We start from the raw sequence: 23,473 nt of genomic DNA on the forward strand, positions 1-23,473 counted from the left end.
AACTGCTAGAACACACTGGGCTGGATGCTGGAGGATGAGCACGATTGCCTAATATTGTTCATAAAGGGCTAGACTTTGTCTATTGTACAATGTCAGGAGGCAAGAGACAAGAAAATGAAAGGAGGAAGGGGAAGAAGAAAAAGTAACAAAGCCGAGATAAGAGAACAGTAAATAGTAGATATGTCCAAAATTAGTGTCCAGGGATGTGGTGGCAGAGATGTTAGTTGCAGCAGCTGAAGCAAACCTCAGAGCTTCCAGGGTAGAGACAAATGAGAAAGAAGCTTTGCAGTCGGTGGGTGGGAAGAGAGCCCCACCAACTCCTATGTTGCCTTTGCCAGCATAAGTTGTTTTTACTCTCTGTGTGAATATTAAGAGTGGGATGGGCAGACCCAAGTGCTGCCCCTCTGAGGAGAAGCCAGCATTGAACACGCAGGGCATCCTTACTCTGGGTTAACAGCCATTTGCCCTGGATCTCAGCAGGTCTTGAAGGTACAGGACATCTCTATGTATGGTTGTGGGTTGGGGGATGATGATACAAAAAAACCATCTGAATGACTCTAAAATGCATGAATAGGAACACCTCTATGAATGGGGATGCTCTCTAGATGGAAATGTGCAAATTCATGTCATTCAGTATTTATGCTTACAGAACCCACTTAATGTCAGAGATGACATTTAGTATGCAGTCAAAAACCTACTTAGCACACAGGTATTTTTGCTTGAAAAATGGTGTATGTCAGGGACACATGTATATACAGTGTATATATGAGTATAGAAATTATCATAGGATATATATTACAGTATAAATAGGATGTCTAAGAAAATAAGAAGATAAAGAACAACTTTTGAAATTCATGATTTGATCAAGGTGAGTCCAAGAAAATACTTCTAGAACACTGTGGATTCGTTTACTGTACAGTACTCAGAGAGGATACAACTTAATCAATCTCAAACATATTAAAAAGATGCTTAACTCATAATAAGAAAAATGCAAAGAGATTGAAATAAAAACTACACTGGGATATCATTATATTTCCTATGGAATTGACAAAATTCCAAAATACTGACATCATGCTTTGTTGGTGAAGATTGGAGAAATGGGCACCCTTTTGAAGGGAATCCAGTCATATCTATCAAAATTACAAATTCATTTACACTTGAATCCAGCAATCTCATTTCTGGGAAATCGTCTAGAGATACACATGAAAACATAGGAAGTGATCCAGATTCAGGGTTCTTTATTGTGCCATTTGTCAAGAGGATTAGCCTGGAAACAACCAAGTAACCGTTGATAGTGGACTGGTTCAATGAGTGATGGTACATTCACACAATGGAATATTATTACACAGCTATGAAATATGAATGAGAACCGTATCAATGTGCTAATATGGAATGGTCTCCAGGATGTATTAGTAAGTGAAGAAAGCGAGTGCAGAGCACTGCCTAGAGTGTGCTACTTTGAATGTAACGAAGGAGAACTGGCAAGAACAGAACTTGTTTCTAAATTCATGGAGCAAGCAAGGAATGTAGGCACTTGGAGTGGGATTTAAGGGGCAACTTGGGCCCTGTGAGAAGTGAGATTAGCTTTGAGAACCAGAGATCAAAATCAGAGACTGACTTGGTGTTGAGTCCAGAGTGTTGGGCCAGGACTGTTGAAGTCCCTCTGCCTGAAATCAGTGATGGGTCCAAAGATCGAGGTGGGGGTTTCAGACTGCGATGAGCATCAAGTGGCAGGTGGGAGGGATCCATGACTGACAGCCGAGTCTCCCGAAATTGACGTCCGCTTGCATGCTGCAGGTAAGGGGTAGGAAGAGTTCAGAGGAGAACCTGAGGTTCACAGTCTGGGCGATTTGGGGCTGTTATTTGGTTGAGTGTTCTTTTTCCTGACTCTTCCTGTAGTCTTTTACCATGGTTAAAACTGTTGTCCTGGGGCTTCCCTGGTGGCGCAGTGGTTGAGAGTCCGCCTGCCGATGCAGAGGACACGGGTTCGTGCCCCAGTCCGGGAGGATCCCACATGCCGCGGAGCGGCTGGGCCCGTGAGCCATGACCGCTGAGCCTGCGTGTCCGGAGCCTGTGCTCCGCAACGGGAGAGGCCACCACAGTGAGAGGCCCACGTACCGCAAAAAAAACCCCAAAAAACAAACTGTTGTTCTACTGCCAGATGATTGTAGGAATCGTCCTGAGAAAGTAGGACCGGTGTCCGGTGGTATTTTTCCCATCTTCTTAACAATTCAGCCTATTGACCAAACAGGGAATGTTATCAGCAGAGATTTCATGAGAAAGTTCTGTAAAACTTCTATAAAGGCCTATCAATCTCAAAACATGAAAGGTGGGTGGCCTGTGCTTAGAATTGTCTCTAAATCAAACACTGAGGAAGTGCAGGGAAAACTGGTCTGGTTGCTCAGTGGCAAAGTGAATTCTAGGTGCTCCTGCCCTAGCAACTGCTCTCCTTCAGTGCTGCTTCACACAGCATGCACCTGTACCCTGATTGATAGCTACAGCTTTGAAACATAAAGTCATGTTGAAAATGTTGCCCAAGAAGCATAAAGAAAGCAGATTATGTTTAGTATGTGCTGTCATGCTACATTTTTTTTTTTTTTTTTTTTTGTGGTACGCGGGCCTCTCACTGTTGTGGCCTCTCCTGTTGCGGAGCACAGGCTCCAGACACGCAGGCTCAGCGGCCATGGCTCACGGGCCCAGCCGCTCTGCGGCACGTGGGATCTTCCTGGACCGGGGCGCGAACCCGTGTCCCCTGAATCGGCAGGCGGACTCTCAACCACTGCACCACCAGGGAAGCCCTGTCATGCTACATTTTAAAAGTATTTTATTTAAAACATTGCTGTATACTGCTCAGTTGCCCAGAATAACACATTACCAAAGATTCTCCAGCAACGGTTATACCTACTTTGTGCCTAATGTATCACTGATGTCACGTACTAACCTCATGGTAACCTGAGAGATGGACTTTTGCTTGTGAAAGGAATATAAATAGATGTGAAACATGTTTTGTCTACTAACCAGTATTTTACACTGGTTTTTAAGTAAAAATTAAAAGTGATCTTTTTAATAGTGTTTCCTATCTCAGATAACATAGAAATCATTTAATCATGTGGAAATTAAATAGCAATTTCTCTAATAGGGAAGAAATCTGTAGTTAAATTGAGGTGACTAACACAATGGTACTAATAGGTAGCATTGTTCTTTCACTTTAATCTGCCAGAGAAACTTCTTAACTGACTAAAGCGTGTATATAACAAAGATCATAGTGTTGTCGTCAGAAGTGAAAACTCTTGGCTGGAGTAAGCACTGTGTTTTCTGAAAAAATCAAAACCAGACAGGTTCAAAAGGTTTTTATACACTGGGTCTTAATTAGGTGTGAGAACTCCCTCACTTCATGGCTTTCCAATATCCAGGGTTGCTCTCTTTTCAGAAAGGGTGGAATTTTTATATTAGGAGTACTGGACCCTGTAAGTTTTGAGCCCTGCCTCTTTTCCTGTTTTAATTATTCCAGTTTGAAAGCAAAAATCAGTCTAACCTAACCATCAAATTTCAGTTATTACATCCTTCTTCTACTGCACAGCACAGTTTCATAATATCAGATTGTGTTCCTGCTGAATTTAATTATATTAATTATTTTTAAAATTAAAATATGTTCTTGAATATTTTTATGGAACACAAATTTTAGTGATAAAACCTAGGAATATCATTTTTTGAGAAGGGATCAATTAGCAAAATGTTACATTAAAAAAAACAAAAAACTGTCGGGCCTCCCTGGTGGTGCAGTGGTTGAGGGTCCGCCTGCCGATTCAGGGGACACGGGTTCGTGCCCCGGTCCGGGAGGATCCCGCGTGCCGCGGAGCGTCTGGGCCCATGAGCCATGGCCGCTGAGCCTGCGCGTCCGGAGCCTGTGCTCCATAACGGGAGAGGCCACAACAGTGAGAGGCCCACGTACCGCAAAAACAAACAAACAAAAAAAACCCCCTCATACTTAAATCACTGTTCATTTTCATCTCTTGCAGAAAATTACGTTTAGTTGATGTAGAAGAATTTCACAATTGCCAGGATGCATTAGAGCTGTCGACTTTTCAGAGTATTGTCATGAAACACATGGAATCTGCCAAAGAGACTCTACTTAAAATGTAAAGTTTTGAAGTTTCATGTATGAAAACATAAATTTAAAAATGTGATTGGTGGGCTACTGCAATTTAACTGCTTTTAGAAAATCTCATTTTAAAAAGTTTGTAATCATTTCCGTTTGAGAGTTAAGTATGATATCTTTAACTGCCTTGCTCTGTGATGTCTATCCAGATGTTCTACACAGCATAGATTGTACAGAAACTAAAATGATTATAATTGATACTTTTTCTCAATGTCTGGTTTCTACCCTCTGCTCTGAGAGTAGGGGTGGATAATGTGGGGGAATGATCATCAACTAATCGTTCACCAGAGATTTATTTGAATCTACTGTTAATACATACAAGGTAATGCGCCTGTTACCTTTTGGTTTTGGATGGAGGATGCAGAAGAGTTTAAAGAATGCTTAGGTGGGGAAAATATATTCTTTAAAGGAGTTTATAGTTGTATTGGGAAGTTAGACTTAATTAAACATCATCTTGGATTGGCCCTTCAAATTGGGATAGCCACATGTGATAATTATCGATACTGGTGCCAGATAATACGTTCTGAAACAATACAGTAAAATTGTCTTTGTCATGGGCCATTAAGTTATTATAAATGGGATATTAATATTAGATCAAATTTAAGATAACAGAGGACATAAAACTCCAGCACGGCTTCATGATTTCCAGGAGGTACTTAGAAGTGTATCTTGACAGTTTAAGACTGGATCTTCCCTTTATATTTTTTCTTCTCTAATACGTTAGAATCAAATTCTTTGTCTGACATTACTTGAAAGAACTTTAGACTTCTATGTAGTATTAGTTCACAGAAAAAAAAAAATAGAGGAGAGGTGCAGAATGAAAGTGCATAATTAATTGCAGAGGAGAATATGACCCCGTAAGGACAGAATAAGAGTAAATTATCTTGATCTATAACTTCAGGGTTCTACCCCAGGAATACATTCCCACTGCAAATTTTAGTAGACTGGGTGTGTCAAAGTACAGAGTAGAGGATAAACATTTATTGAATGATTTTGCTGAGAGATGAAGATGGATTAACTGTATCTCTCTTTTTTTTTTTTTTTTTTTTTTTGCGGTACACGGGCCTCTCACTGCTGTGGCCTCTCCCGTTGTGGAGCACAGGCTCCGGACACGCAGGCTCAGCGGCCATGGCTCACGGTCCCAGCCACTCCGCAGCATGTGGGATCTTCCCGGACCGGGGCACAAACCCGTGTCCCCTGCGTTGGCAGGTGGACTCTCAACCACTGCGCCACCAGGGAAGCCCTGATTAACTGTATCTCTTGATGCCTCCTGATTGATTCTAAGGGAAGAGCCCTCTGACCATGCTTTACATAGTGAGCCAGAATGTGTTTATCATGGCTAAAAGGCAGAACATCAGCTCACCGAAGTGGAGAAACAATTAGTAAATGATTAATTATGACATCTATGCCAAACCCAAACGTCTTCTCTTAGTCCTTATCCTCCACTTCTACTCAGCAATTGCTGTGGTTTAATCACCACCGCCTTCTGTAAGTCTCTGTTCTGTGTCCCTGTGCCCATTTCTTTTTGATCTCCTTTTCTGGCTCTACTTAATCTCACTATCTTTTCTAAGAGTAGGGGCTCTTCAGGTGTTTGCTTTTGTTTTTCTTCTCTATATTCTCGACAGTTTCATGATTTCGTCTGTCTTAGCTGTCTCAAGATGTTATGTTTTCTGAGCTCTGTGCCCTTATTATAAATTTTCTACTGTATATCTCCAATTGAATGCCATGTCAGCACCTGATTCTCAGCATTTCCATAGCAGTACTCATTCTTTCTTCCAAGCCTGCCATTCTTCCTCCTCTGGACCATTCCCAGGCCAAGTTGAAAACTTTTCGACTTGTTCTGTCTCTTTGCTCATCATGTACATTCTCACCATCCCCAGCCTGCCCCCAGCCATATTCAGTGTATTGCTAACTGTTGTTTTCTTGTTGAGATATATTTCGCTTATCATAAAATTCACCACTTTAATGTGTATAATTCAGTGGTTTATAATATATTCACAAGATTATGCAATGATCATCACTAATTCCATCACCCTCAAATGAAACCCTGTATCTGTTAGCAGTCACTCCCATTCCACCCTAACAAGCCCTTAACAACCACTAATGTACTTCCTGTCCCTGTAGATTTCCCTACTCTGAACAGTTCATCTAAGTGGAATGATACCATATTTATGTCTGACTTCGTACACTAAGCATGATGTTTTCAAGGTTCATCCATGTTATAGCATGTACCAATACTTTATTTCTTCTCATGGCCAAATAATAATCCATTGCAGAATATATTAATACCACATTTTGCTTATCCATCAGTGTGGGTTGTTTCTACTTTTTGGCTATTATGGATAATGCTTCCATGAGCATTTGTTTTGCGTAAACATTTGTTTTCAGTTCTCTTCGTTGTATACCTAGGAGTGGAATTGCTGGGTTATATGATAACTATATTTAACTTTTTGAGGAACTGCCATGATGTTTTCCAAAGGGTTTGTAAGATTTTACATCCCTAACAACAATGTATTCCTACCATTCAATTTCTCTACATCCTTGTCTATTGTCCATTTATTTATCTTTTTGGATAAATATCCAAATCATTGCTCATTTTGTATTCAGTTATGTCTTTTTATTTTTGAGTTGTAAGAGTTCTTTATACAGTCATCCCTTAGTATCCATGGGGGATTGATTCCAAGAAACACCCCCTCCTCCGCAGCAGATACCAAAATCCACGGATGCTCAAGTCCCTTATATAATATGGCATAGTATTTGCATATAACCTACACATATCCTCCAAATTATCTCAGATTACTTACAATACTTAATACAATATAACTGCTATGTAAGTAGTTGTAAATACAGTATAAATGCTATGTAAATAGTTTCTGGCACATGGAGAATTCAAGTTTTGCTTTCTGGAACTTTCTGGAATTTTTTCCTGATATTTTCAGTCTGTAGTTGGTTGAGTCCACGGATGTGGAACCCATGGATACAGAGGGCTGACTATATATTCTGTGTTGGTGCCCTTTATCAGGTTGAGGAATTTCCCTTTACTTTTTAGTTTCTTAATTGTTTTTAATATGAAATAATGTAGAGTTGCCAAATGCTTTTCCTGCGTCTATTGAGATGATAGTTTTTTCTGTTACTCTGCTAATATGGTATATTGCCATTGGTTTAATATATTGAGGCAATCTTGCATTCCACTTGGTCATGGAGTATAATCCTTTTTATATGCTGCTAAATTCAGTTTGTATTTTGTTGAGGATTTTTGTGTCTATATTTATCAAGGGTATTGATCTATAGTTTTCTTCTTCTTGTGATATTTTTGTCTTGTTTTGGTATTATGATAATACTGTCCTCATGGAATTAGTTAGGAAGTATTCCTTTCTCTTTTTCTTTTTGAAAGGCTTTGTGAAGGATTGGTGTTAATTCTTTTTTAAACATTTGATGTAGAACTCACCAGTGAAGCCAGCTATTCCTGGATCCTGGCCTTTTAATTTTCTTAGAATTTTTTTGATCATTAATGTATTTACTTGTAGTAAGTCTATTCATGTTTTCTGTTTCTTCTTGAGTCAGTTTTGGTAGGTTGTGTCTTCCTAGGAATTCGCTAGGTTATCTAATTTGTTGGCATAGAGTTGTTTATTATGTTCCCTTTATTTCTATAAGATCAATATTAATGTCTCCTTTTTTTCATTTCTAATTTTAACAATTTGAGACTTCACTCTTTTTCTTGGTCAGTCTAGCTATAGGTTTGTCAATTTTGCTGATCTTATCAAAGAACCAGCTTTTGGCTTTGCTGATTTTCTCTATTTTTCTATTCTTTATTTTGTTTGTTTCCACTCAGATCTCTGTTTCTTCCTTCTCCTTGTTTTGAATTTAGTATTCTCTCTTTTTCTGACTTCTAGTAAAGTTTAGACTATTGGATTAAGATCTTTTAAATATATTTTAATGTGTTTACAGGTCTAAAGTCTGACCACTATTCTTCTGTATCCCATGAATTTTGATATATGGGGTTTTCATTTTCATTCATCTCAAATTATTTTCTAATTTCCCTTTTTTTTTTAACTCATTGCCTGTTCAGGACTATGTTGTTTAATTTCTGCATATTTGTGAATTTCCATAGTGTCCTTCTGTTACTGATTTTCTAATTTTGTATGATTTTCATCATTTTATATTTACTGAGACTTCTTTTATGGACACCAAGTATTCTTGATCCTCTCTCAGAAGCATCTTCCATGTGTACTCCTTTCTGTCAATTCCCACTGCTACTACCCTTGGCAGGCCCTTTTATCCTCCCATATAGCCTACAAACCACTGCCAGGTGAATCTTAAACATCCCTTAGATCAGTGCCTTCCGTTTGTTGACAAAATAAATCCACAATTCTTAACCTGCCTTTTAAGGTCTTCTGCAACCTGGACCTAACCTATCTTCTCTATTCTCAGTTCTGAAAAAACTTTCACGTTGGGCCATGCCTGTAGAAATAGTCACGTTAAATTAAAAACGGCATGGCTTCTAAGATTAGCCTATAACCATACCTTACCATTGTTAAATATCTATCCAATTGGTAAATCTGTAGACTCTCTGTTCTCCTTTTTCACCAATTGTTGGTTTTTAAAATAGTTACTCCTTGTTTGTTTCCATCTGTGAGATGGGAATTCTAGGAAAATTTGAAAGTTGCTCAGTTGCTCCCCACTTAAACTCTGTGACTCTTAGCATTGTCATCTTTGCAGACATAATTGTATCAGATTTAATCAGAGGTTAAGGGGATTAAAACAGAATAAGAACCTCTTGGATACTATTAGCAAAATTTTATGTTTTATACACATATTTATAAAAACTTTACACAGCAAAGCAACCATCAGCAAAATGTAAAGGCAGGCTACTGAATGGGAGAAAATGTTTGCGACTAATATACATCTAATGAGTAGTTAATATCCAAAGTATATAAAGAACTCATACAATGTGATAGCAAAAAACAATTAGATTAAAAATGGTCAGAAGATCTGAATAGACATTTTTCCAAAGAAGACATACAGATAAATAACAGGTACATGAAAAGATGTCCAACATCACTAATTATCAGGGGAATGCAAATCAAAACCACGGTGAGATATCACTTCACACTTGTTAGAATGACTATTATCAAAAAGACAAGAAGTAACAAGTGTTGGTGAGGAGGTGGGGAAAAGTGAACTCTAGTGCACTGTTGTTGAAAATGTAAATTGGTGCAGCCACTCTGGAAAACAGTATGGAAGTTCCTAAAAACTTTAAAAATAGAACTACCGTATGGTCCAGCAAGTCCACTTCTGGGTGTTTACTTGAAGAAAAGGAAAACACTAATTTGAAAAGATATGTGCACCTCCATGTTCATTGGAGCATTATTTACAATAGCCAAGACATGGAAGCAACCTAAATGTTCATCGATTGATGAATGGATAAAGAAGATGTTGCAACAGCATGGATGGGCTGTGGAGATATTATGCTAAGTGAAATATGTCAGGCAGAGAAAGACAAATACCATATGGTCTCACTTGTATGCGAAACCTAAAACAACAACAACAAAAACCAGGCTCATAGATGCAGAGGGCAGATTGGTGGTTGCTAAAGGAAGGGAGTAAGGGTGGATGAAATGGTTGAAGAGGGTTATAAGGTACAAATTTACAGTTATAAATAACCCATGGAGATGTAGTACACAGCATGGTGACTACAGTTAACAATACTGTGTTGTGTATTTAAAAGTTTCTAGGAGAGTAGATCTTAAACGTTCTCATCCCAAGAAGAACAAAACTTTAATTATGGTGACCAGTGTTAACTAGGCTTATTGTGATCATTTTGCGATACATACAAATATTCAGTCGTCATACTGTACACCTGAAACTGATATAATGTTATATCAGTTATACCTCAATAAAAAAAATTATGCCTCACGCTGTTTACAGCACATAATGCAGCTCATTCCCGGAGAAGCCCCCCTGTGTCTTTCAGTGTCCAGACCAAATGACCCTTCTTCCATGAAATCTTTACTGTTACCTCATCAAAAGTGATCTATTCTTTCTGAATGCCTCTGACACTGTGTACTCTTATTACTTTTTCCTTTTATAATATATATTTATGTGTGTGCATTTTCCCCTCCACTCACCTATAAGTACTTTGAGGACTGAGTAATATTTAGTACCTCAAATGTTTTGTACATAATAGGAAACCCTGTAAGTATTTTTGAGACAATGATTGAATAATTTTTTTCAGTGTATTTTCTGTTCTTTGTCCTTTTTCCAGTCTTACAGCCCTGGACTTACTCCATCTCTTGCCTGGACTATTGGAGATTTCTCAGTCCCCTTCATTAATCTGGCGTTGCCCTTCTCTACTTACAGCCCTGGACTTACTCCATCTCTTGCCTAGACTATTGGAGATTTCTCAATCCCCTTCATTAATCTGGCATTGCCCTTCTCTACTTCTCTACTTCATTAATCTGGCATTGCCCTTCTCTACTTAGTATTTGGTACTTGGCCTCCTTTGTCCTTTTACCTATTGCTTTAACAGTGATGCCCCACTGCAGGAGGATCTGCTGTGTATTCACAGAGCGTGAGCCTGTCCCAGGTTCTTGTGTTTAGCTCCCAAGTTCTGCAAAAGTCCTCACAGACTTCCCTCCACTTATTTTTTCCTACTTTCCAGTGTATTAGCTCCGTTATAGACAGTGAAATGATCAGATATATTAGCCCTACCTCTCCCACCTATTTTTCTTAGTATATTCTACTTCAGGTCCTTTTGTCAGGTCTTCCTCATTTCATTTTTATCTATTCTTCAGTGAAATTTGCCATCTTCACTATAGAACCCTTCTCTATTACTTAAATAGAAAATTATGTCTCTATTCTTTGATTTCAAAGCTGTTTTTCTGCCATGACACATTGCCTTCATTATTATGAGAGAGAGGGGATCATGTCATATCTTTTCATATCTCCCATGACACTGTCCCTAGCACACAGTAGGCACTAAACATGTATTTGTTAAAGTGATGAATACATACATTTAAAACCTTGATCTCTCTTGGAGCATTCAGGCAACTCCTGAACTTATATTGACTCCTTGTTTTAAAAAATGTATTATCTCTTATGAAAGAGGTACAAATATTCCTTAATTTTAGTGTTGGACAGTGGTTTTGTAAACTTCACTTGTTATCATCATAATGTATCTGTATATGAATTTCACTGTTTTCCTTTTATTACAAGGATACATATACATTTGGAACTTGTTTTAAATCGGTCACTCTTTCAGGATTTCTCATTAAGGAGGATAAAAAAAAATATACTTGATTTTGTTGTTTTGTGCCTTGTTTTCAACTATCATTGTGAAATAGAACAGCATAAATTACTAGGTGGGCTGAGTCAAACAAGCCCTCCCTTGATTTAATGTTATTCACATTTTAGCTTTAAACTGACAAATCCATTCCCTGAAGAGCGATTTCAGAGACTGGGGAGGAGTATCTTGTAATATCCAATAAAGTTAATTGTCATATTATTCAAAAAGTGCAGGAATAATGGTTCCAGGAGTTTGATTTAACGTTTTATCACAGCGTCATGTCGTTGAGCCATTTTCCATGGGCTATGATTAAAATTTCTTTTCCCAGGAGGAGTGAAACATGTTAGCGCTTATACTTCAGAGTGGATAATGTGACTTGGCAATATACCTCCCTATAAAGACCTTTAGATGTTCAGAAGTTACTGTTAATGCTTAATGTAAGAGGAGTAGTTCATTGAAAATAGTAACTTTTAAAAGTCTTTTGTTCTTTGAAGGTGGTTTCCAGAAGTGCAGAATATTTATTACCAAGGTAGTAAAAAAAAGCTATTGCCAACTGGTGACAGCAGTGCCAAGTTGGAATCTTTTTTCAACTGTGCTGCTACACTTATGACTTTCCAGCTGCAGGACCTCACTTTGGTTTCCATGCAAGATTTCACGGACTTGATTGCACAACCCCCCGTAAGTAAGGTTCAGTTACACCAGTATTCATTTACCAATGTATTTCTTTTCAATTCTTTCAGAGTGGATAATTATAAAATAACCTTTACCAGTGGAAGAGCAGAAAGTATACCTTTAGACCTATTACACTTACGTGTTTTTTAAAAAAAGACTTAATGTCAACCTGCATATGTAGGATATATTATTATCATCACATTGGTGAGGTTAGTGGAAATAAGTAAAAATTCCCATAATTGGGAAATTTGGGTCATGAGGGCTGGGGAAGATTTCTCCAAAGAACTCTTTTCTTTCTGGAAGAAGGTCCTGTTAAAGGGTGAGTGGAGTCTGGGAATTTGAATGTTCTCCTCTTGGGCTCCTTCTTTGATGATTCTAGAGCCCCACTGCTGTGCACATCTTCCTTTTTCTGGAATCTTGACCCTATAGTTGATCTGTAGGCTCAGTGGATACCAACTGAGTCTCGCTGGGAATGGCTCGCTGGGAATGGCTCTTGCCCATTTCGGTACAGTTCCTCTTTGGCTTAACTGTCTAGGACATAAGAAGAAGGGTGAGTTCTCATGTATCCTAATTGGGACCAGTGCACTCCTTACTCTATCACAATTCATATGCATATATATATGTATACTTTATTATATATATATAACTTCTTTGTTGCAGGATTCTGTTAGAGCTTTTGAACATCCAGGTTTTGTCATAAGGCTGATTCTTGATAACGACACCATTAAGTTTGAACCTGATTTCAATGACTATATAGACATCCTTCTAAATGTTTATGATGTCATGATTAAGGCTGTCAGTTTCGTGCCAAGAGTTGAGGCAAAATTGTATTCCAAGTCGGTAAGTAATAAGGATATTCTGATTGCTTCAATTTGGATGATGGTATTTGCTTCAAATAACTTCTTTTAGTATAGACAGGTATCCTCTGCTTTACAGAATACCAATGGCCTAGTAACATTGGCTTATAAGGCAGTTTTGCTTTAAAAACATACTATTTTCCCATTAGCTTCTCTTAAATACTGGTTTCTATTGAACTCAGCTGAAAACTTTCTGAGGGGGAAGAATTAAAGTTGTGATCTGGTTTGAAGCCATCAATGAGCATTTGCTGTAGCATTCACACCATGCTGTTGACTGCTGTTACACTTTTCCAGCTCTGTAAAATTCTCCTCCAATTAGCTACCTTCCTGATACACCTTCTTCCAGGAATAGTCATGTCTCCTTACTTCCAAATCATAGATCCTACTTCCCTTTTCTCTCTGGCCAAATATTTAGCAAAGTTCTGCTGAACTACGATATTTCAACAGTAGCTATTGCAGTCTAGTATATGAAATGAGCATGTCTGAAAATTCCTTAACTTAAAGGCTTTTCAAGTTTTCTAAGTCCAAACAGTAGCTTTCTTCTTCCTTTTTCATTTTTTAAATAGTGTACGAATATTTCATACATACAAAAGAGTACAGGAGGCCAGTGTTTAAAGTTTTAAACAGTAATAGAGTAAACACCTTCATACCTTCCATCTAACTTAAACAATGACTATTACCTTTAAGCTCTACCTCCCAATTGTTCTTCCCTGTTCATATCCCTATCCTTCTACCTTCTAGCAAAGGAATCACTATCTTGTACTTTGTAGTTATGTTTTTAATTAATTTTTATTGGAGTATAGTTGATTTACAATGTTGTGTTAATTTCCGCTGTACAGCAAAGTGAATCAGTTATACATATACATATATCCAGTCATTTTTAGATTCTATTCCCATATAGGTCATTACAGAGTATTGAGTGGAGTTCCCTGTGCTATACAGTAGTTTCTTATTAGTTATCCATTTTATGTATAGTAGTGTGTATATGTCAATCCCAATCTCCCAGTTTATTGCCCTTCCCTTCCCCCTTCGTGACCATAAGTTTGTTTTCTGCATCTGTGACTCTATTTCTATTTTGTAGATTGGTTCATTTGTACCATTTTTTTAGATACCACACATAAGCGATATCATATGACACCTGTCTTCCTCTGTCTGACTTTGCTCAGTATGACAATCTCTAGGTCCATCCATGTAGCTGCAAATGGCATTATTTTGTTCTTTTTTATGGCTGAGTAATATTCCATTGTATATATATACCACATCTTCGTTATCCATTCCTCTATCAGTGGACATTTAGGTTGCTTCCATGTTCTGGCTATTGTAAACAGTGCTGCAGTGACCATTGGGCATTTTGTAGTTATTACTCTGAATTCTTAAACATAAACTTACTACATGTCTGTATATCTGTAAACAATTTCTCTTTAGTTTTTCTATGTCTTTGTATAGCTGGAGTCATCTTATAAATAGACCATGACTTGTTTTATTTTACTTAACACTGTGATTGTGATATTATTCATGTTAAGAATATTGTCTTCTTCATAGAGCTTCTAGTTTTTTTATCATTTTATTTTTATTTTCTCGGAATCCATTAACTTTTCTTTTTTTCAACTAGGCTTGGTCTTTTTTTTGTGTGTGTGGTACGCGGGCCTCTCACTGTTGTGGCCTCTCCTGTGGCAGAGCACAGGCTCTGGACGCACAGGCTCAGCGACCATGGCTCACGGGCCCAGCTGCTCCACGGCATGTGGGATCTTCCTGGACCAGGGCACGAACCCGTGTCCCCTGCATCGGCAGGCAGACTCTCAACCACTGCACCACCAGGGAAGCCCGACCTGGTCACTTTTGATAGTCTCTTGTACTTAGTCATGTATTCATTACTCTTCTCTGTTTGCTGATCTGACTCCTGCTCCTGGTCGTTTATTTCTGTGGGTGTTTTTTTTTTTGTGTGGTACGCGGGCCTCTCACTGCCGCGGCCAAACACTGCGCCACCAGGGAAGGCCCTGTTTTTTATTTATTATTATGGGCTTCTACACACAAGAACTTTATGCAGGGAAGTCTTTGAGGCCTTGATTTGGGTTGGTTCCTCTGGATTTTGCATATTCTCTTGACATGTGCTCTGGAGGCCCCTGCAAACCCAGGACGCTATTTTTTTTAATGATTTTTTTTTTAAGGGAACTTTATTTTTATTTATTTATTTGGCTGCGTTGGGTCTTTGTTGCTGCGCGTGGGCTTTCTTTAGTTGCAGTGAGCAGGGGCTCCTCTTCCTTGCGGTGAGCGAGCTTCTCATTGCAGTGGCTTCTCTTGTTGCGGAGCACGGGCTCTAGGCACGCGGGCTTCAGTAGTTGTGGCTCGCATGCTCAGTAGTTGTGGCTCGTGGGCTCTAGAGTGCAGGCTCAGTAGTTGTGGCTCACGGGCTTAGTTGCTCCACATCATGTGGGATCTTCCCGGACCAGGGCTCGAACCCGTGTCCCCTGTATTGGCAGGCGGATTCTTAACCACTGCACCGCCAGGGATGCCCCCAGGACCCTTTTAAACAAAATTCTTGCCTGAGGATTTTGTGGACGACACTGGCAGTGAGTGTTTACCCAAATGTGTAAGAGAACAGGCTTGTGGTTCCAAATTCTTAAGACGACCATCCTTTCTCTTCTCCACTGAAAAACAAGGCCAAAACAAGACATTTTCCTTTCTTACCCCCTCATTTAAAGGTTCTGTCAGCTTTCAGCATTCTGAAGTTTTGTGTCCTTAGAACCCTCATTGTGAAGTTGTGTCGCTTTTCATTGTTTTCATTGTTCCTGGCTTTATGTAGGGGTATCAGTTGACTTCCCACCTTACTCAGGCTTCAGGCTTTGTTTCCTGACAACCATTCTCTCACCCATGCCACCCAGCCCCACATATGTGCCCATCCTGCTGGAGACTCATTAAAGCAAAGCTTAGGCCACCAGGGATCAGCAGAGTCCCCAGGGCAGCTGCTCACATCCGCATATAGTTACCTCCCGATTCATGTATTATCTCATGTTTGGCCCCTTAGCCTTTCCTTATTATTTTACTGCCTTAACCATGCACTATAAAAGTTATATTTGGCATTTTCCCCAGCATATTTATGTGTTTTGAACTAGGTCGTTGTTTTCAAAGAGGGTATCTATTCCTCATATTACCATAAATAGAAGTCTCTCAAGAAACTTACTGTTTACTTTGTTTTTTTGTTTAATTCCAGTTCACCTATTGCATCCTTTTGTATTCTGCTCATACCCTGCCTTCCTCAAGAATGACTAGATGTAGCTTATGAAACAGATATAACAGGTTAATAAGAGTTACTAGATAAAGTTTGAAGTGGAAAAAAGTATTATAATCATCTGAATGAAGACAGTTGCTATGATTTTATGCTTATAAAATATGGCTCTAAGCTTCCTGGTTTCTACAGTAAAGAGGAAAATATAACAAGTTTTAGACTGCTCAGGTATTTTTTCTGGTTTCAAATTTTGAGAGATAGGTCTTACCTGGGGCATTATACGTGGGGTAATGATTCTAAAACCCTATGTACCAGAGTCATGTGGTGACTTTTAAAAATACAAATCCAGGGCTTCCCTGGTGGTGCAGTGGTTGAGGGTCCAACTGCCGATGCAGGGGACACAGGTTCATGCCCCAGTCCGGGAGGATCCCATGTGCCGCGGAGCGGCTGGGCCCCGTGAGCCATGGCCGCTGAGCCTGCGCGTCCGGAGCTTGTGCTCCGCAACGGAAGAGGCCACGGCAGTGAGAGGCCCATGTACCGCAAAAAAAAACCCCCAAAAACATCCAGGGGTCCCTGCCACCCCCATTCCCTGCATCTAGAGATGTAGATTTACAATGACAGTCTGTACTCAGAAGTAGGTGTACTGGTAAAATATCCCTAGATGATTCTGGCAGTCCCTCAAGTTTGGAAACAAGTGATACAGAGGGTACTTAAATATTAATGAGCTTCACATTAGATCCAACAATTTCACATTGCAGTACGTAATACATATTGCTTTATCCTAAAGTTCTTTTTCAAAAAAGATGACACCAAACATCTGCTGTGCCCTGGGGGTGAGGTAGTGGTGATGATGGTGGGATTCACTAATGTAGTCATGAAGTATCTAGTTCTGAAAAAGTGTGATTTCCTGAAATGTCCACTAGGGGGCACAGCGGACAAATGCATCCTGGATACCTGAACAAATTATCCAGTTCTCTAAGGAATCCTTTCATATTCTCAATTTGAAAGCTGTAGAATATTCACTACTGGCAATGATTTTTGTTTGTTACAGTTAAAAATCCCTTTTTCTGGACAACAGGTAGAGACTATATATATATATATATATATTTTTTTTTTTTTTTTGAGGTACGCGGACCTCTCACTGTTGTGGCCTCTCCCGTTGCCGAGCACAGGCTCCGGACGCACAGGCTCAGCGGCCATGGCTCACGGGCCCAGCCACTCCACAACATGTGGGATCTTGCCGGACCGGAGCATGAACCCGTGTCCCCTGCATCGACAGGTGGACCCTCAACCACTGCTCCACCGGGGAAGCCCCATATATATTTTTTAAGTGTAACTTGGTTCAAGATAATAAACCATATATGCACATTTACTTGTCCTCTTATTCAAAAAGAGAAGGAGACAAGTTGTTGAGGTTTGTTTGCTTATTTAAAATTGTTGTCTGATACATTCTTGCCCACATTATTCTAATGGTGGTAGCAGAATGCAAATTTTGCAACTAGGGATTTTAGTCTGTTCTGGTTGCTGTTCACACTGACCTCTGAAAGCTCAGAGGTCAGCGAATGAGTAAGCAATGCTTCTTTGTTCTACATACATTACTCCTCAAGGTGAAGAAGGGCTGTGACTGTGATCAAAGACTGTGATCATATGACACTGAGCTGACTTATTTTTTTTAAATAATGTGTGATGCAAGTGCTACCTTTTAAGCTGGCATATACAACTGTACAAATAAAACATGGATTTTGCTGTTTTGATATTCCAACTCTTATTTTGTGTATGTTCTCAATTGACTGCTCTTTCCTCCATACAGAAAAACAAAACACTCCTAGGTAGCCTCTAAGAAAAACAAAACATGAAACCTAGAGATTTAAAATTAGACTCTCTACAGATATAGATTAGAAAATCCAAGGGAACTTGTGAATAAATTAAAAAAGACAATATGGTAAGATGGGCATTTTTACAAAGCCGAATGATATGGTTACCTTAATTTAAAGTATTTTAAATAACTCATATTGTTTTTATTCCTTTGTTTAGGCTAGTAAGTCTCAACCAACAACTTTGAAGCCGATAATTCTGAAGGAAGTTGTTGAAGCTCACAAAGAAAAGATTAAGGAGGTGGTTGTATGTGAGAGCATGGCACTGAATGAGCACCTCAGACTCTATGACAAGTATGATTTTTTAATTACCAAAAAAGCTGAGCAAGATGCTGATGCTTTCCTTGCAGAAAATCATAATTATGAGAAAATAATACAAGAAATTCACAGGTACCAAAAACTCATAGAGGATATACAGTACACATCTAGAAAGGTAAATGACCCATTTTGTACAACTGTTCTTTGTACCTAGTGATCTTTTCCCAGTTTTATTAGGATGTATTTCTAGACCATACAGTGAAAGAATTAGACCATTTTCATTAACAGAAAACTGTTTGTTGGGCCTTTTTATGTGCCAGGCATTGTGGTAAGCCCTGGCTATGCAGAGGGAGACAAAACACATAGTTCTTATGTTCATAGAGCTGAAGGTGTACCCTATAAGGCTGACTTTTTTTTTTTGTGGTACACGGGCCTCTCGCTGTTGTGGCCTGTCCCGTTGCGGAGCACAGGCTCCGGACGCGCAGGCTTAGCGGCCATGGCTCACGGGCCTAGCCGCTCCGCGGCATGTGGGATCTTCCCGGACCGGGGCACGAACCCACATTCCCTGCATTGGCAGGCGGACTCTCAACCACTGCGCCACCAGGGAAGCCCTAAGCCTGACTTTTAAGTAATTTATTTTAACTTGGCCCCTCAAAAATATCAAGAACTATTTGTTTTTTTTGCTTTGGTGTGTACAAATCCTTTGGAAAATATGGTAATTATACCAAAATGTGGTTACTTCTGTTTAGTAGGAGACTGGTAATTAAACATTTTCTTCATTTGTCCTTTTTTATATTTTCCCAAATTACCACCATGACCATGCATTACTTTTTTGTACAGAGAAAGTATAACATTTAAATCCCACTATCTATGTAGCAATAACTCAATTCTCCAAAGTTTTTGTATCAATTATTGTCCTGAAATAGAACTGGCTTCCAAGATACACTGTTCAAGGAGATTCACGCAGAAGATAGTGGTAAAATATAAAAGAGTATTTGCAAAACCCTGCCTGCATCATATTAAAATAAAAAACTCAGTTGTATTAGATCATACACACACAAATCAATATTATGGAAAAAAGCAAAATTGTGGGAATCATTTATGTCATTTCATGTTTATTAAACTTTTAATACCTAACATTGCAGACTATTCGTTTAGGAATGTTTGAAATGCGCTGTGAGGAATTAATCAGAGCTTTGGTGAAGCGAGCAGATATTATTTGTGGAAAACTTATAGCTAAAATGTTCAGAGACCATCAGGAAGTAAATACAAGGTATTTATTTAATATTATATTTTTATTTTGGCGGGTGGAGGAATTAAATAGAATCAACTGTCACTCAACTAAAGTAATGGATTAGAGCAGTGTCGTAAATGACAGAAAAGAAAAGATAAAGCCAAACTTATTTCAACTTGGCTGTAAGTGTTATTTTGTGATTTTTAGTATTTTTTCACCATGAATGTGCCTTCCCAGTTGTCTGAATTAGGGTGGTGTTAAAATGTGTTTGCATTTCTTTTGTATAAGTCAGGTGGACATTATCTAACTTCAGATTTTTAAGTTTGTGTAATCAATACACAAAGTGAGTTTTCACAGTGGATATACACAGTAGTTGTCAAGGATCTCAAATCTGGAACATCATTTTACTGTAATTACCCTTCAAGGCCATGGTAACACATTACCTTAACTACAAACTCATTTGTTGTCCGATCTGGAGATTTTTAGGAAAACTGACTCATGTTAAGTAAACTTACAGAATGCTAATGTGTGAAGCAGAATACCTGTTTAAGACAAGAAGTGTAGTTAGTTTTCTAGCACTGGTGATAGTGTGGCTCCAGAAACCTCTTTCCTGCTATCAGTTACATGGAATAAAACCCCCAAATCATCAGAATTTTTTATAATTATAGTGTTAGGGAAAAAGCATTAAAAAGATATTTCTTTTAGCCTGTAAGAAGCCTGGAGGGAGCTTCATTTACCTACCATACGTCAGATACAGCACTAGAGACTTGGACTGAATATGAAAAAAATCCCTGAAGGAAGTTACATTGTAGAAGGAGAAATAGGCATCCAATTCAGTAAATTACAACAGGGTGCCATAAGTTCTGTCCTGAACCACAGAATAGAACAGTAGAGAAGGAAGTGATTAATTTCCTTTCAGGGTGAGGTTTGGAGGAGAGGGGGAAAATCAGGGAAGTCAGCAAAGAGGAGGTGATGTAGGAATTCATTTTGAAGGATGAGTAGGAGTCCGCCAGGTGAATGATGTGGGTGAAATAATTCCAGTTAGAGGAAATAATATGTAGAAGGGAGTGAGATAGGTATGAAAATGGCATGGTGTATTCCAAGAACAAGGAGTGGGTTGTGTTGCTCTCACGGATACTGTGAGCGGGGGAGGCTGAAGAGGGAGGCACCACGTGGAAAAGGGTTAGGACTCGGGAGGCTTATCTGAGAAACACCTTTTCCTCTAAAAGTACTGGAAGAATAGTGAAATGTCTTTTATTTACAGCATTTCGTGCTGAGTGAAATATTTGCTTTAATTTCATAACTATTTCCCTGCCTCTTAGCTGCCCCCAGAGCTCATGCCAGTTCTACTTTTTCCCCTTTTCTCTTAACTATGCCTCTCACCAGACTCACTGGCTGTATAGAGGATATACCAGGACTGTTATAGGAACCACTAGATACAAATGCCCTCAACTCCTTGCCCTTACATGTCTCATCTCACCTCTCTACGAACCCCTCCCTATCTGCCTCCCCACGTTCTCAGAGGTCAAGAGTCTGTCAGCCACTCACTGTTCTCGTCTCTACCTATGAGCTCAGCCCCCTTGCCTCCCATCCCTCTGGACCTGGCTCTACTAGTCGTCCCCTCTGTGTCTCGTTTTAAATCTCTCCTTCACTGTGGATTCTGCCTCTGAAATTTACAAACACGGTCAAAACCCTCTTCTGTCCTCCAACCCTCCACTTCAACCCAACATCATCACCATCCATTCCCTCTCCTTCACCTCACAGCCAATCTTCTTGAAGAAATTTCTGCAGATGTTATCTGAACTTCCTTAGCTCTCACTACTCTTTTTTAAAAATCCCATAGTAAGTTCATTGTTTATATTGCCCACAACCTAAATCCGTAGGAAGTATTTGCGTATTACCAGAAGCTTCTGAGCACACAGGCCCATTTTAACCATGCCTTCCAAGTAGACCAACTTTTTGTGCCATCTCAACTAAATCTCTGGTAGAGCCCTTAAAACTCTAGGTTGGAAATGATTGTTCATAGTCTTGCTCTCCATACTGGATTGTGAACTGCTTGAGAACCATTATTGCATCTTACACATTTGTGTACCTCCGTCACTTATTACTGTAGTTGGGAATGGAATAGATCATCATTAAATGTGTATTGAATGAATGAGTAAATGAGCACAAATTTGCTTTTAATTAATTAGATGTCATATAGGTAAGGTAATCTGACTGTATTTTTCATGTAATAGAACATTAAAATAGTACACAGGAATATATTTAGGAATAAAATTTCATTATAGAAGATGGGTTTTGTCTGGTGTTTCAGATTATGTGAGGAGTTTGAGAAGATATCTGAAAAGGCTCTTAGCACTCCTCCAAATACAGCAGAACTGATGGAAATGAAGGTATTGTTTATAAGCTCTGTATAGTCGTGTGTGTAAGTAAATTGTTTTTCTTTTTTTCCCCAGCTTTTATAATTATTGACATAATAATACAATAACAAATCGCTCCAAAAGTTAAAACAGAGGCTTAAAATAGTAAGTTACACACACACACACACACACACACACACACACACACACACACACCCCTCATGAGTGTGAAGTTTGGTGATTCAGGCTGGACACTCCTCCTAGATGGTTCTTCTGGACTCAATCATATCAGCTAGTTCTCAGCTGGGTTGACTAGTGTAATTAGCTTCAGAAGCTTGACTCTGCTTCGCTTGTCTCTCAAACTTCAACAGGCTCACCTGGGCATGTCTTCATGGTATGGTAGAGGCACAAAAGCAAGCCCAATTGTACAAATGCTTTTCAAGTTTCTGCTTGTGTCACATTAGCGAATAGCCTGTTGACCAAAATGGCCACAGAGCCAGTGAGAGGACACTACAAGGACAGACAGTGGGAGAGGTGAAGTATTGGAGTTATTAATGCAGTTGTCTACAAGAATCTTTTTGAGAGCACTATTAATAATTGTTACCATGCCAACAGGCATAAACCAGGACTTCTTGGGCAACCTGAGATATGCAGTCATCCTTCATTTTTTTAATCAACAAATATTTAATCCTTAAGTAATATTTTATTTTGTTTTTGATAGGCTTTTATTATATATTAAACATTTCTGTGGTAGTTTGCTGAAAAGTGTTTTGAGCATAGGACTTATGGTACTAAAAATATTAGAGAAGTCTTGCATCATTTTTCTTGTTGCCTCTGCTTGAAGTCTACCTGATGGTAATAAAATAATATAAAACACCTGGTTAATCATCCAGTTATTTTGTTCCTTTTCCATTCTTACAACATTACACTTTTACAGGATCTTTTTCCTTTTCTAGCAATCTGAAGATCCAAAATAGAACCCTTGTGTTCCTAGATTTTAAAATATTTAAGCAAACCCAGCAAAACATGTTAAATCATTCAAAACTTTGTATAGGTAGGAAATTACAAAAGGTGTTCAAATGATTACGTACGTTAAATTATTCACTTAAAGAAAAATTTGTGAAAATCACTAGAACCAAATTTTACATATCAGCCTCTAAAGGGTTCTATGTCCTTTAAAGTATTTGTACTTGGATTGGGGTTCTTAACATGTGAATTTATGTGTATGTGTGTGTATCAAATACAAACAAACCTATGATATCCTTTTTAGAATTTTTTATATTTTACATGAGTTATTATAGAACATCAAGTGATACTTTGATTATGGATGATTTGAAAGGTAGCTGGAGAGTTCCATAGCTGGAAATTCCTTTGAAAAAAATGAATACTGAGTATGAAGAGTGTTATTTATTTACCCTCTTAACCATCACTGGAAGTATTTAGGAATTTGGAGTTATTTAGTGTGAATTTCTATTGTTCATAGAAACATTTCACAGAATTAGCAAATAGGATTCATTACCTAATATTTAAAATATTTCTGTATCTTGA

At 38.7% G+C, this 23,473-nt stretch overlaps 1 protein-coding gene across 1 annotated transcript in view; it reads left to right on the forward strand.

The window, feature by feature from the left end:
- Positions 1-23,473, forward strand: part of DNAH7 (dynein axonemal heavy chain 7) — a 306,947-nt gene that overhangs the window by 89,016 nt on the left and 194,458 nt on the right. Inside the window, 6 exon segments of the mRNA XM_032637818.1 lie at positions 4,020-4,139; positions 11,939-12,122; positions 12,777-12,956; positions 18,234-18,506; positions 19,477-19,604; positions 21,880-21,958. Of these exon segments, the coding sequence (XP_032493709.1) occupies positions 4,020-4,139; positions 11,939-12,122; positions 12,777-12,956; positions 18,234-18,506; positions 19,477-19,604; positions 21,880-21,958 (964 nt within the window).

The sequence above is a fragment of the Phocoena sinus genome, chromosome 7 (genome assembly GCF_008692025.1).
Source record: "Phocoena sinus isolate mPhoSin1 chromosome 7, mPhoSin1.pri, whole genome shotgun sequence".
Taxonomy (NCBI): Eukaryota; Metazoa; Chordata; class Mammalia; order Artiodactyla; family Phocoenidae; genus Phocoena; species Phocoena sinus.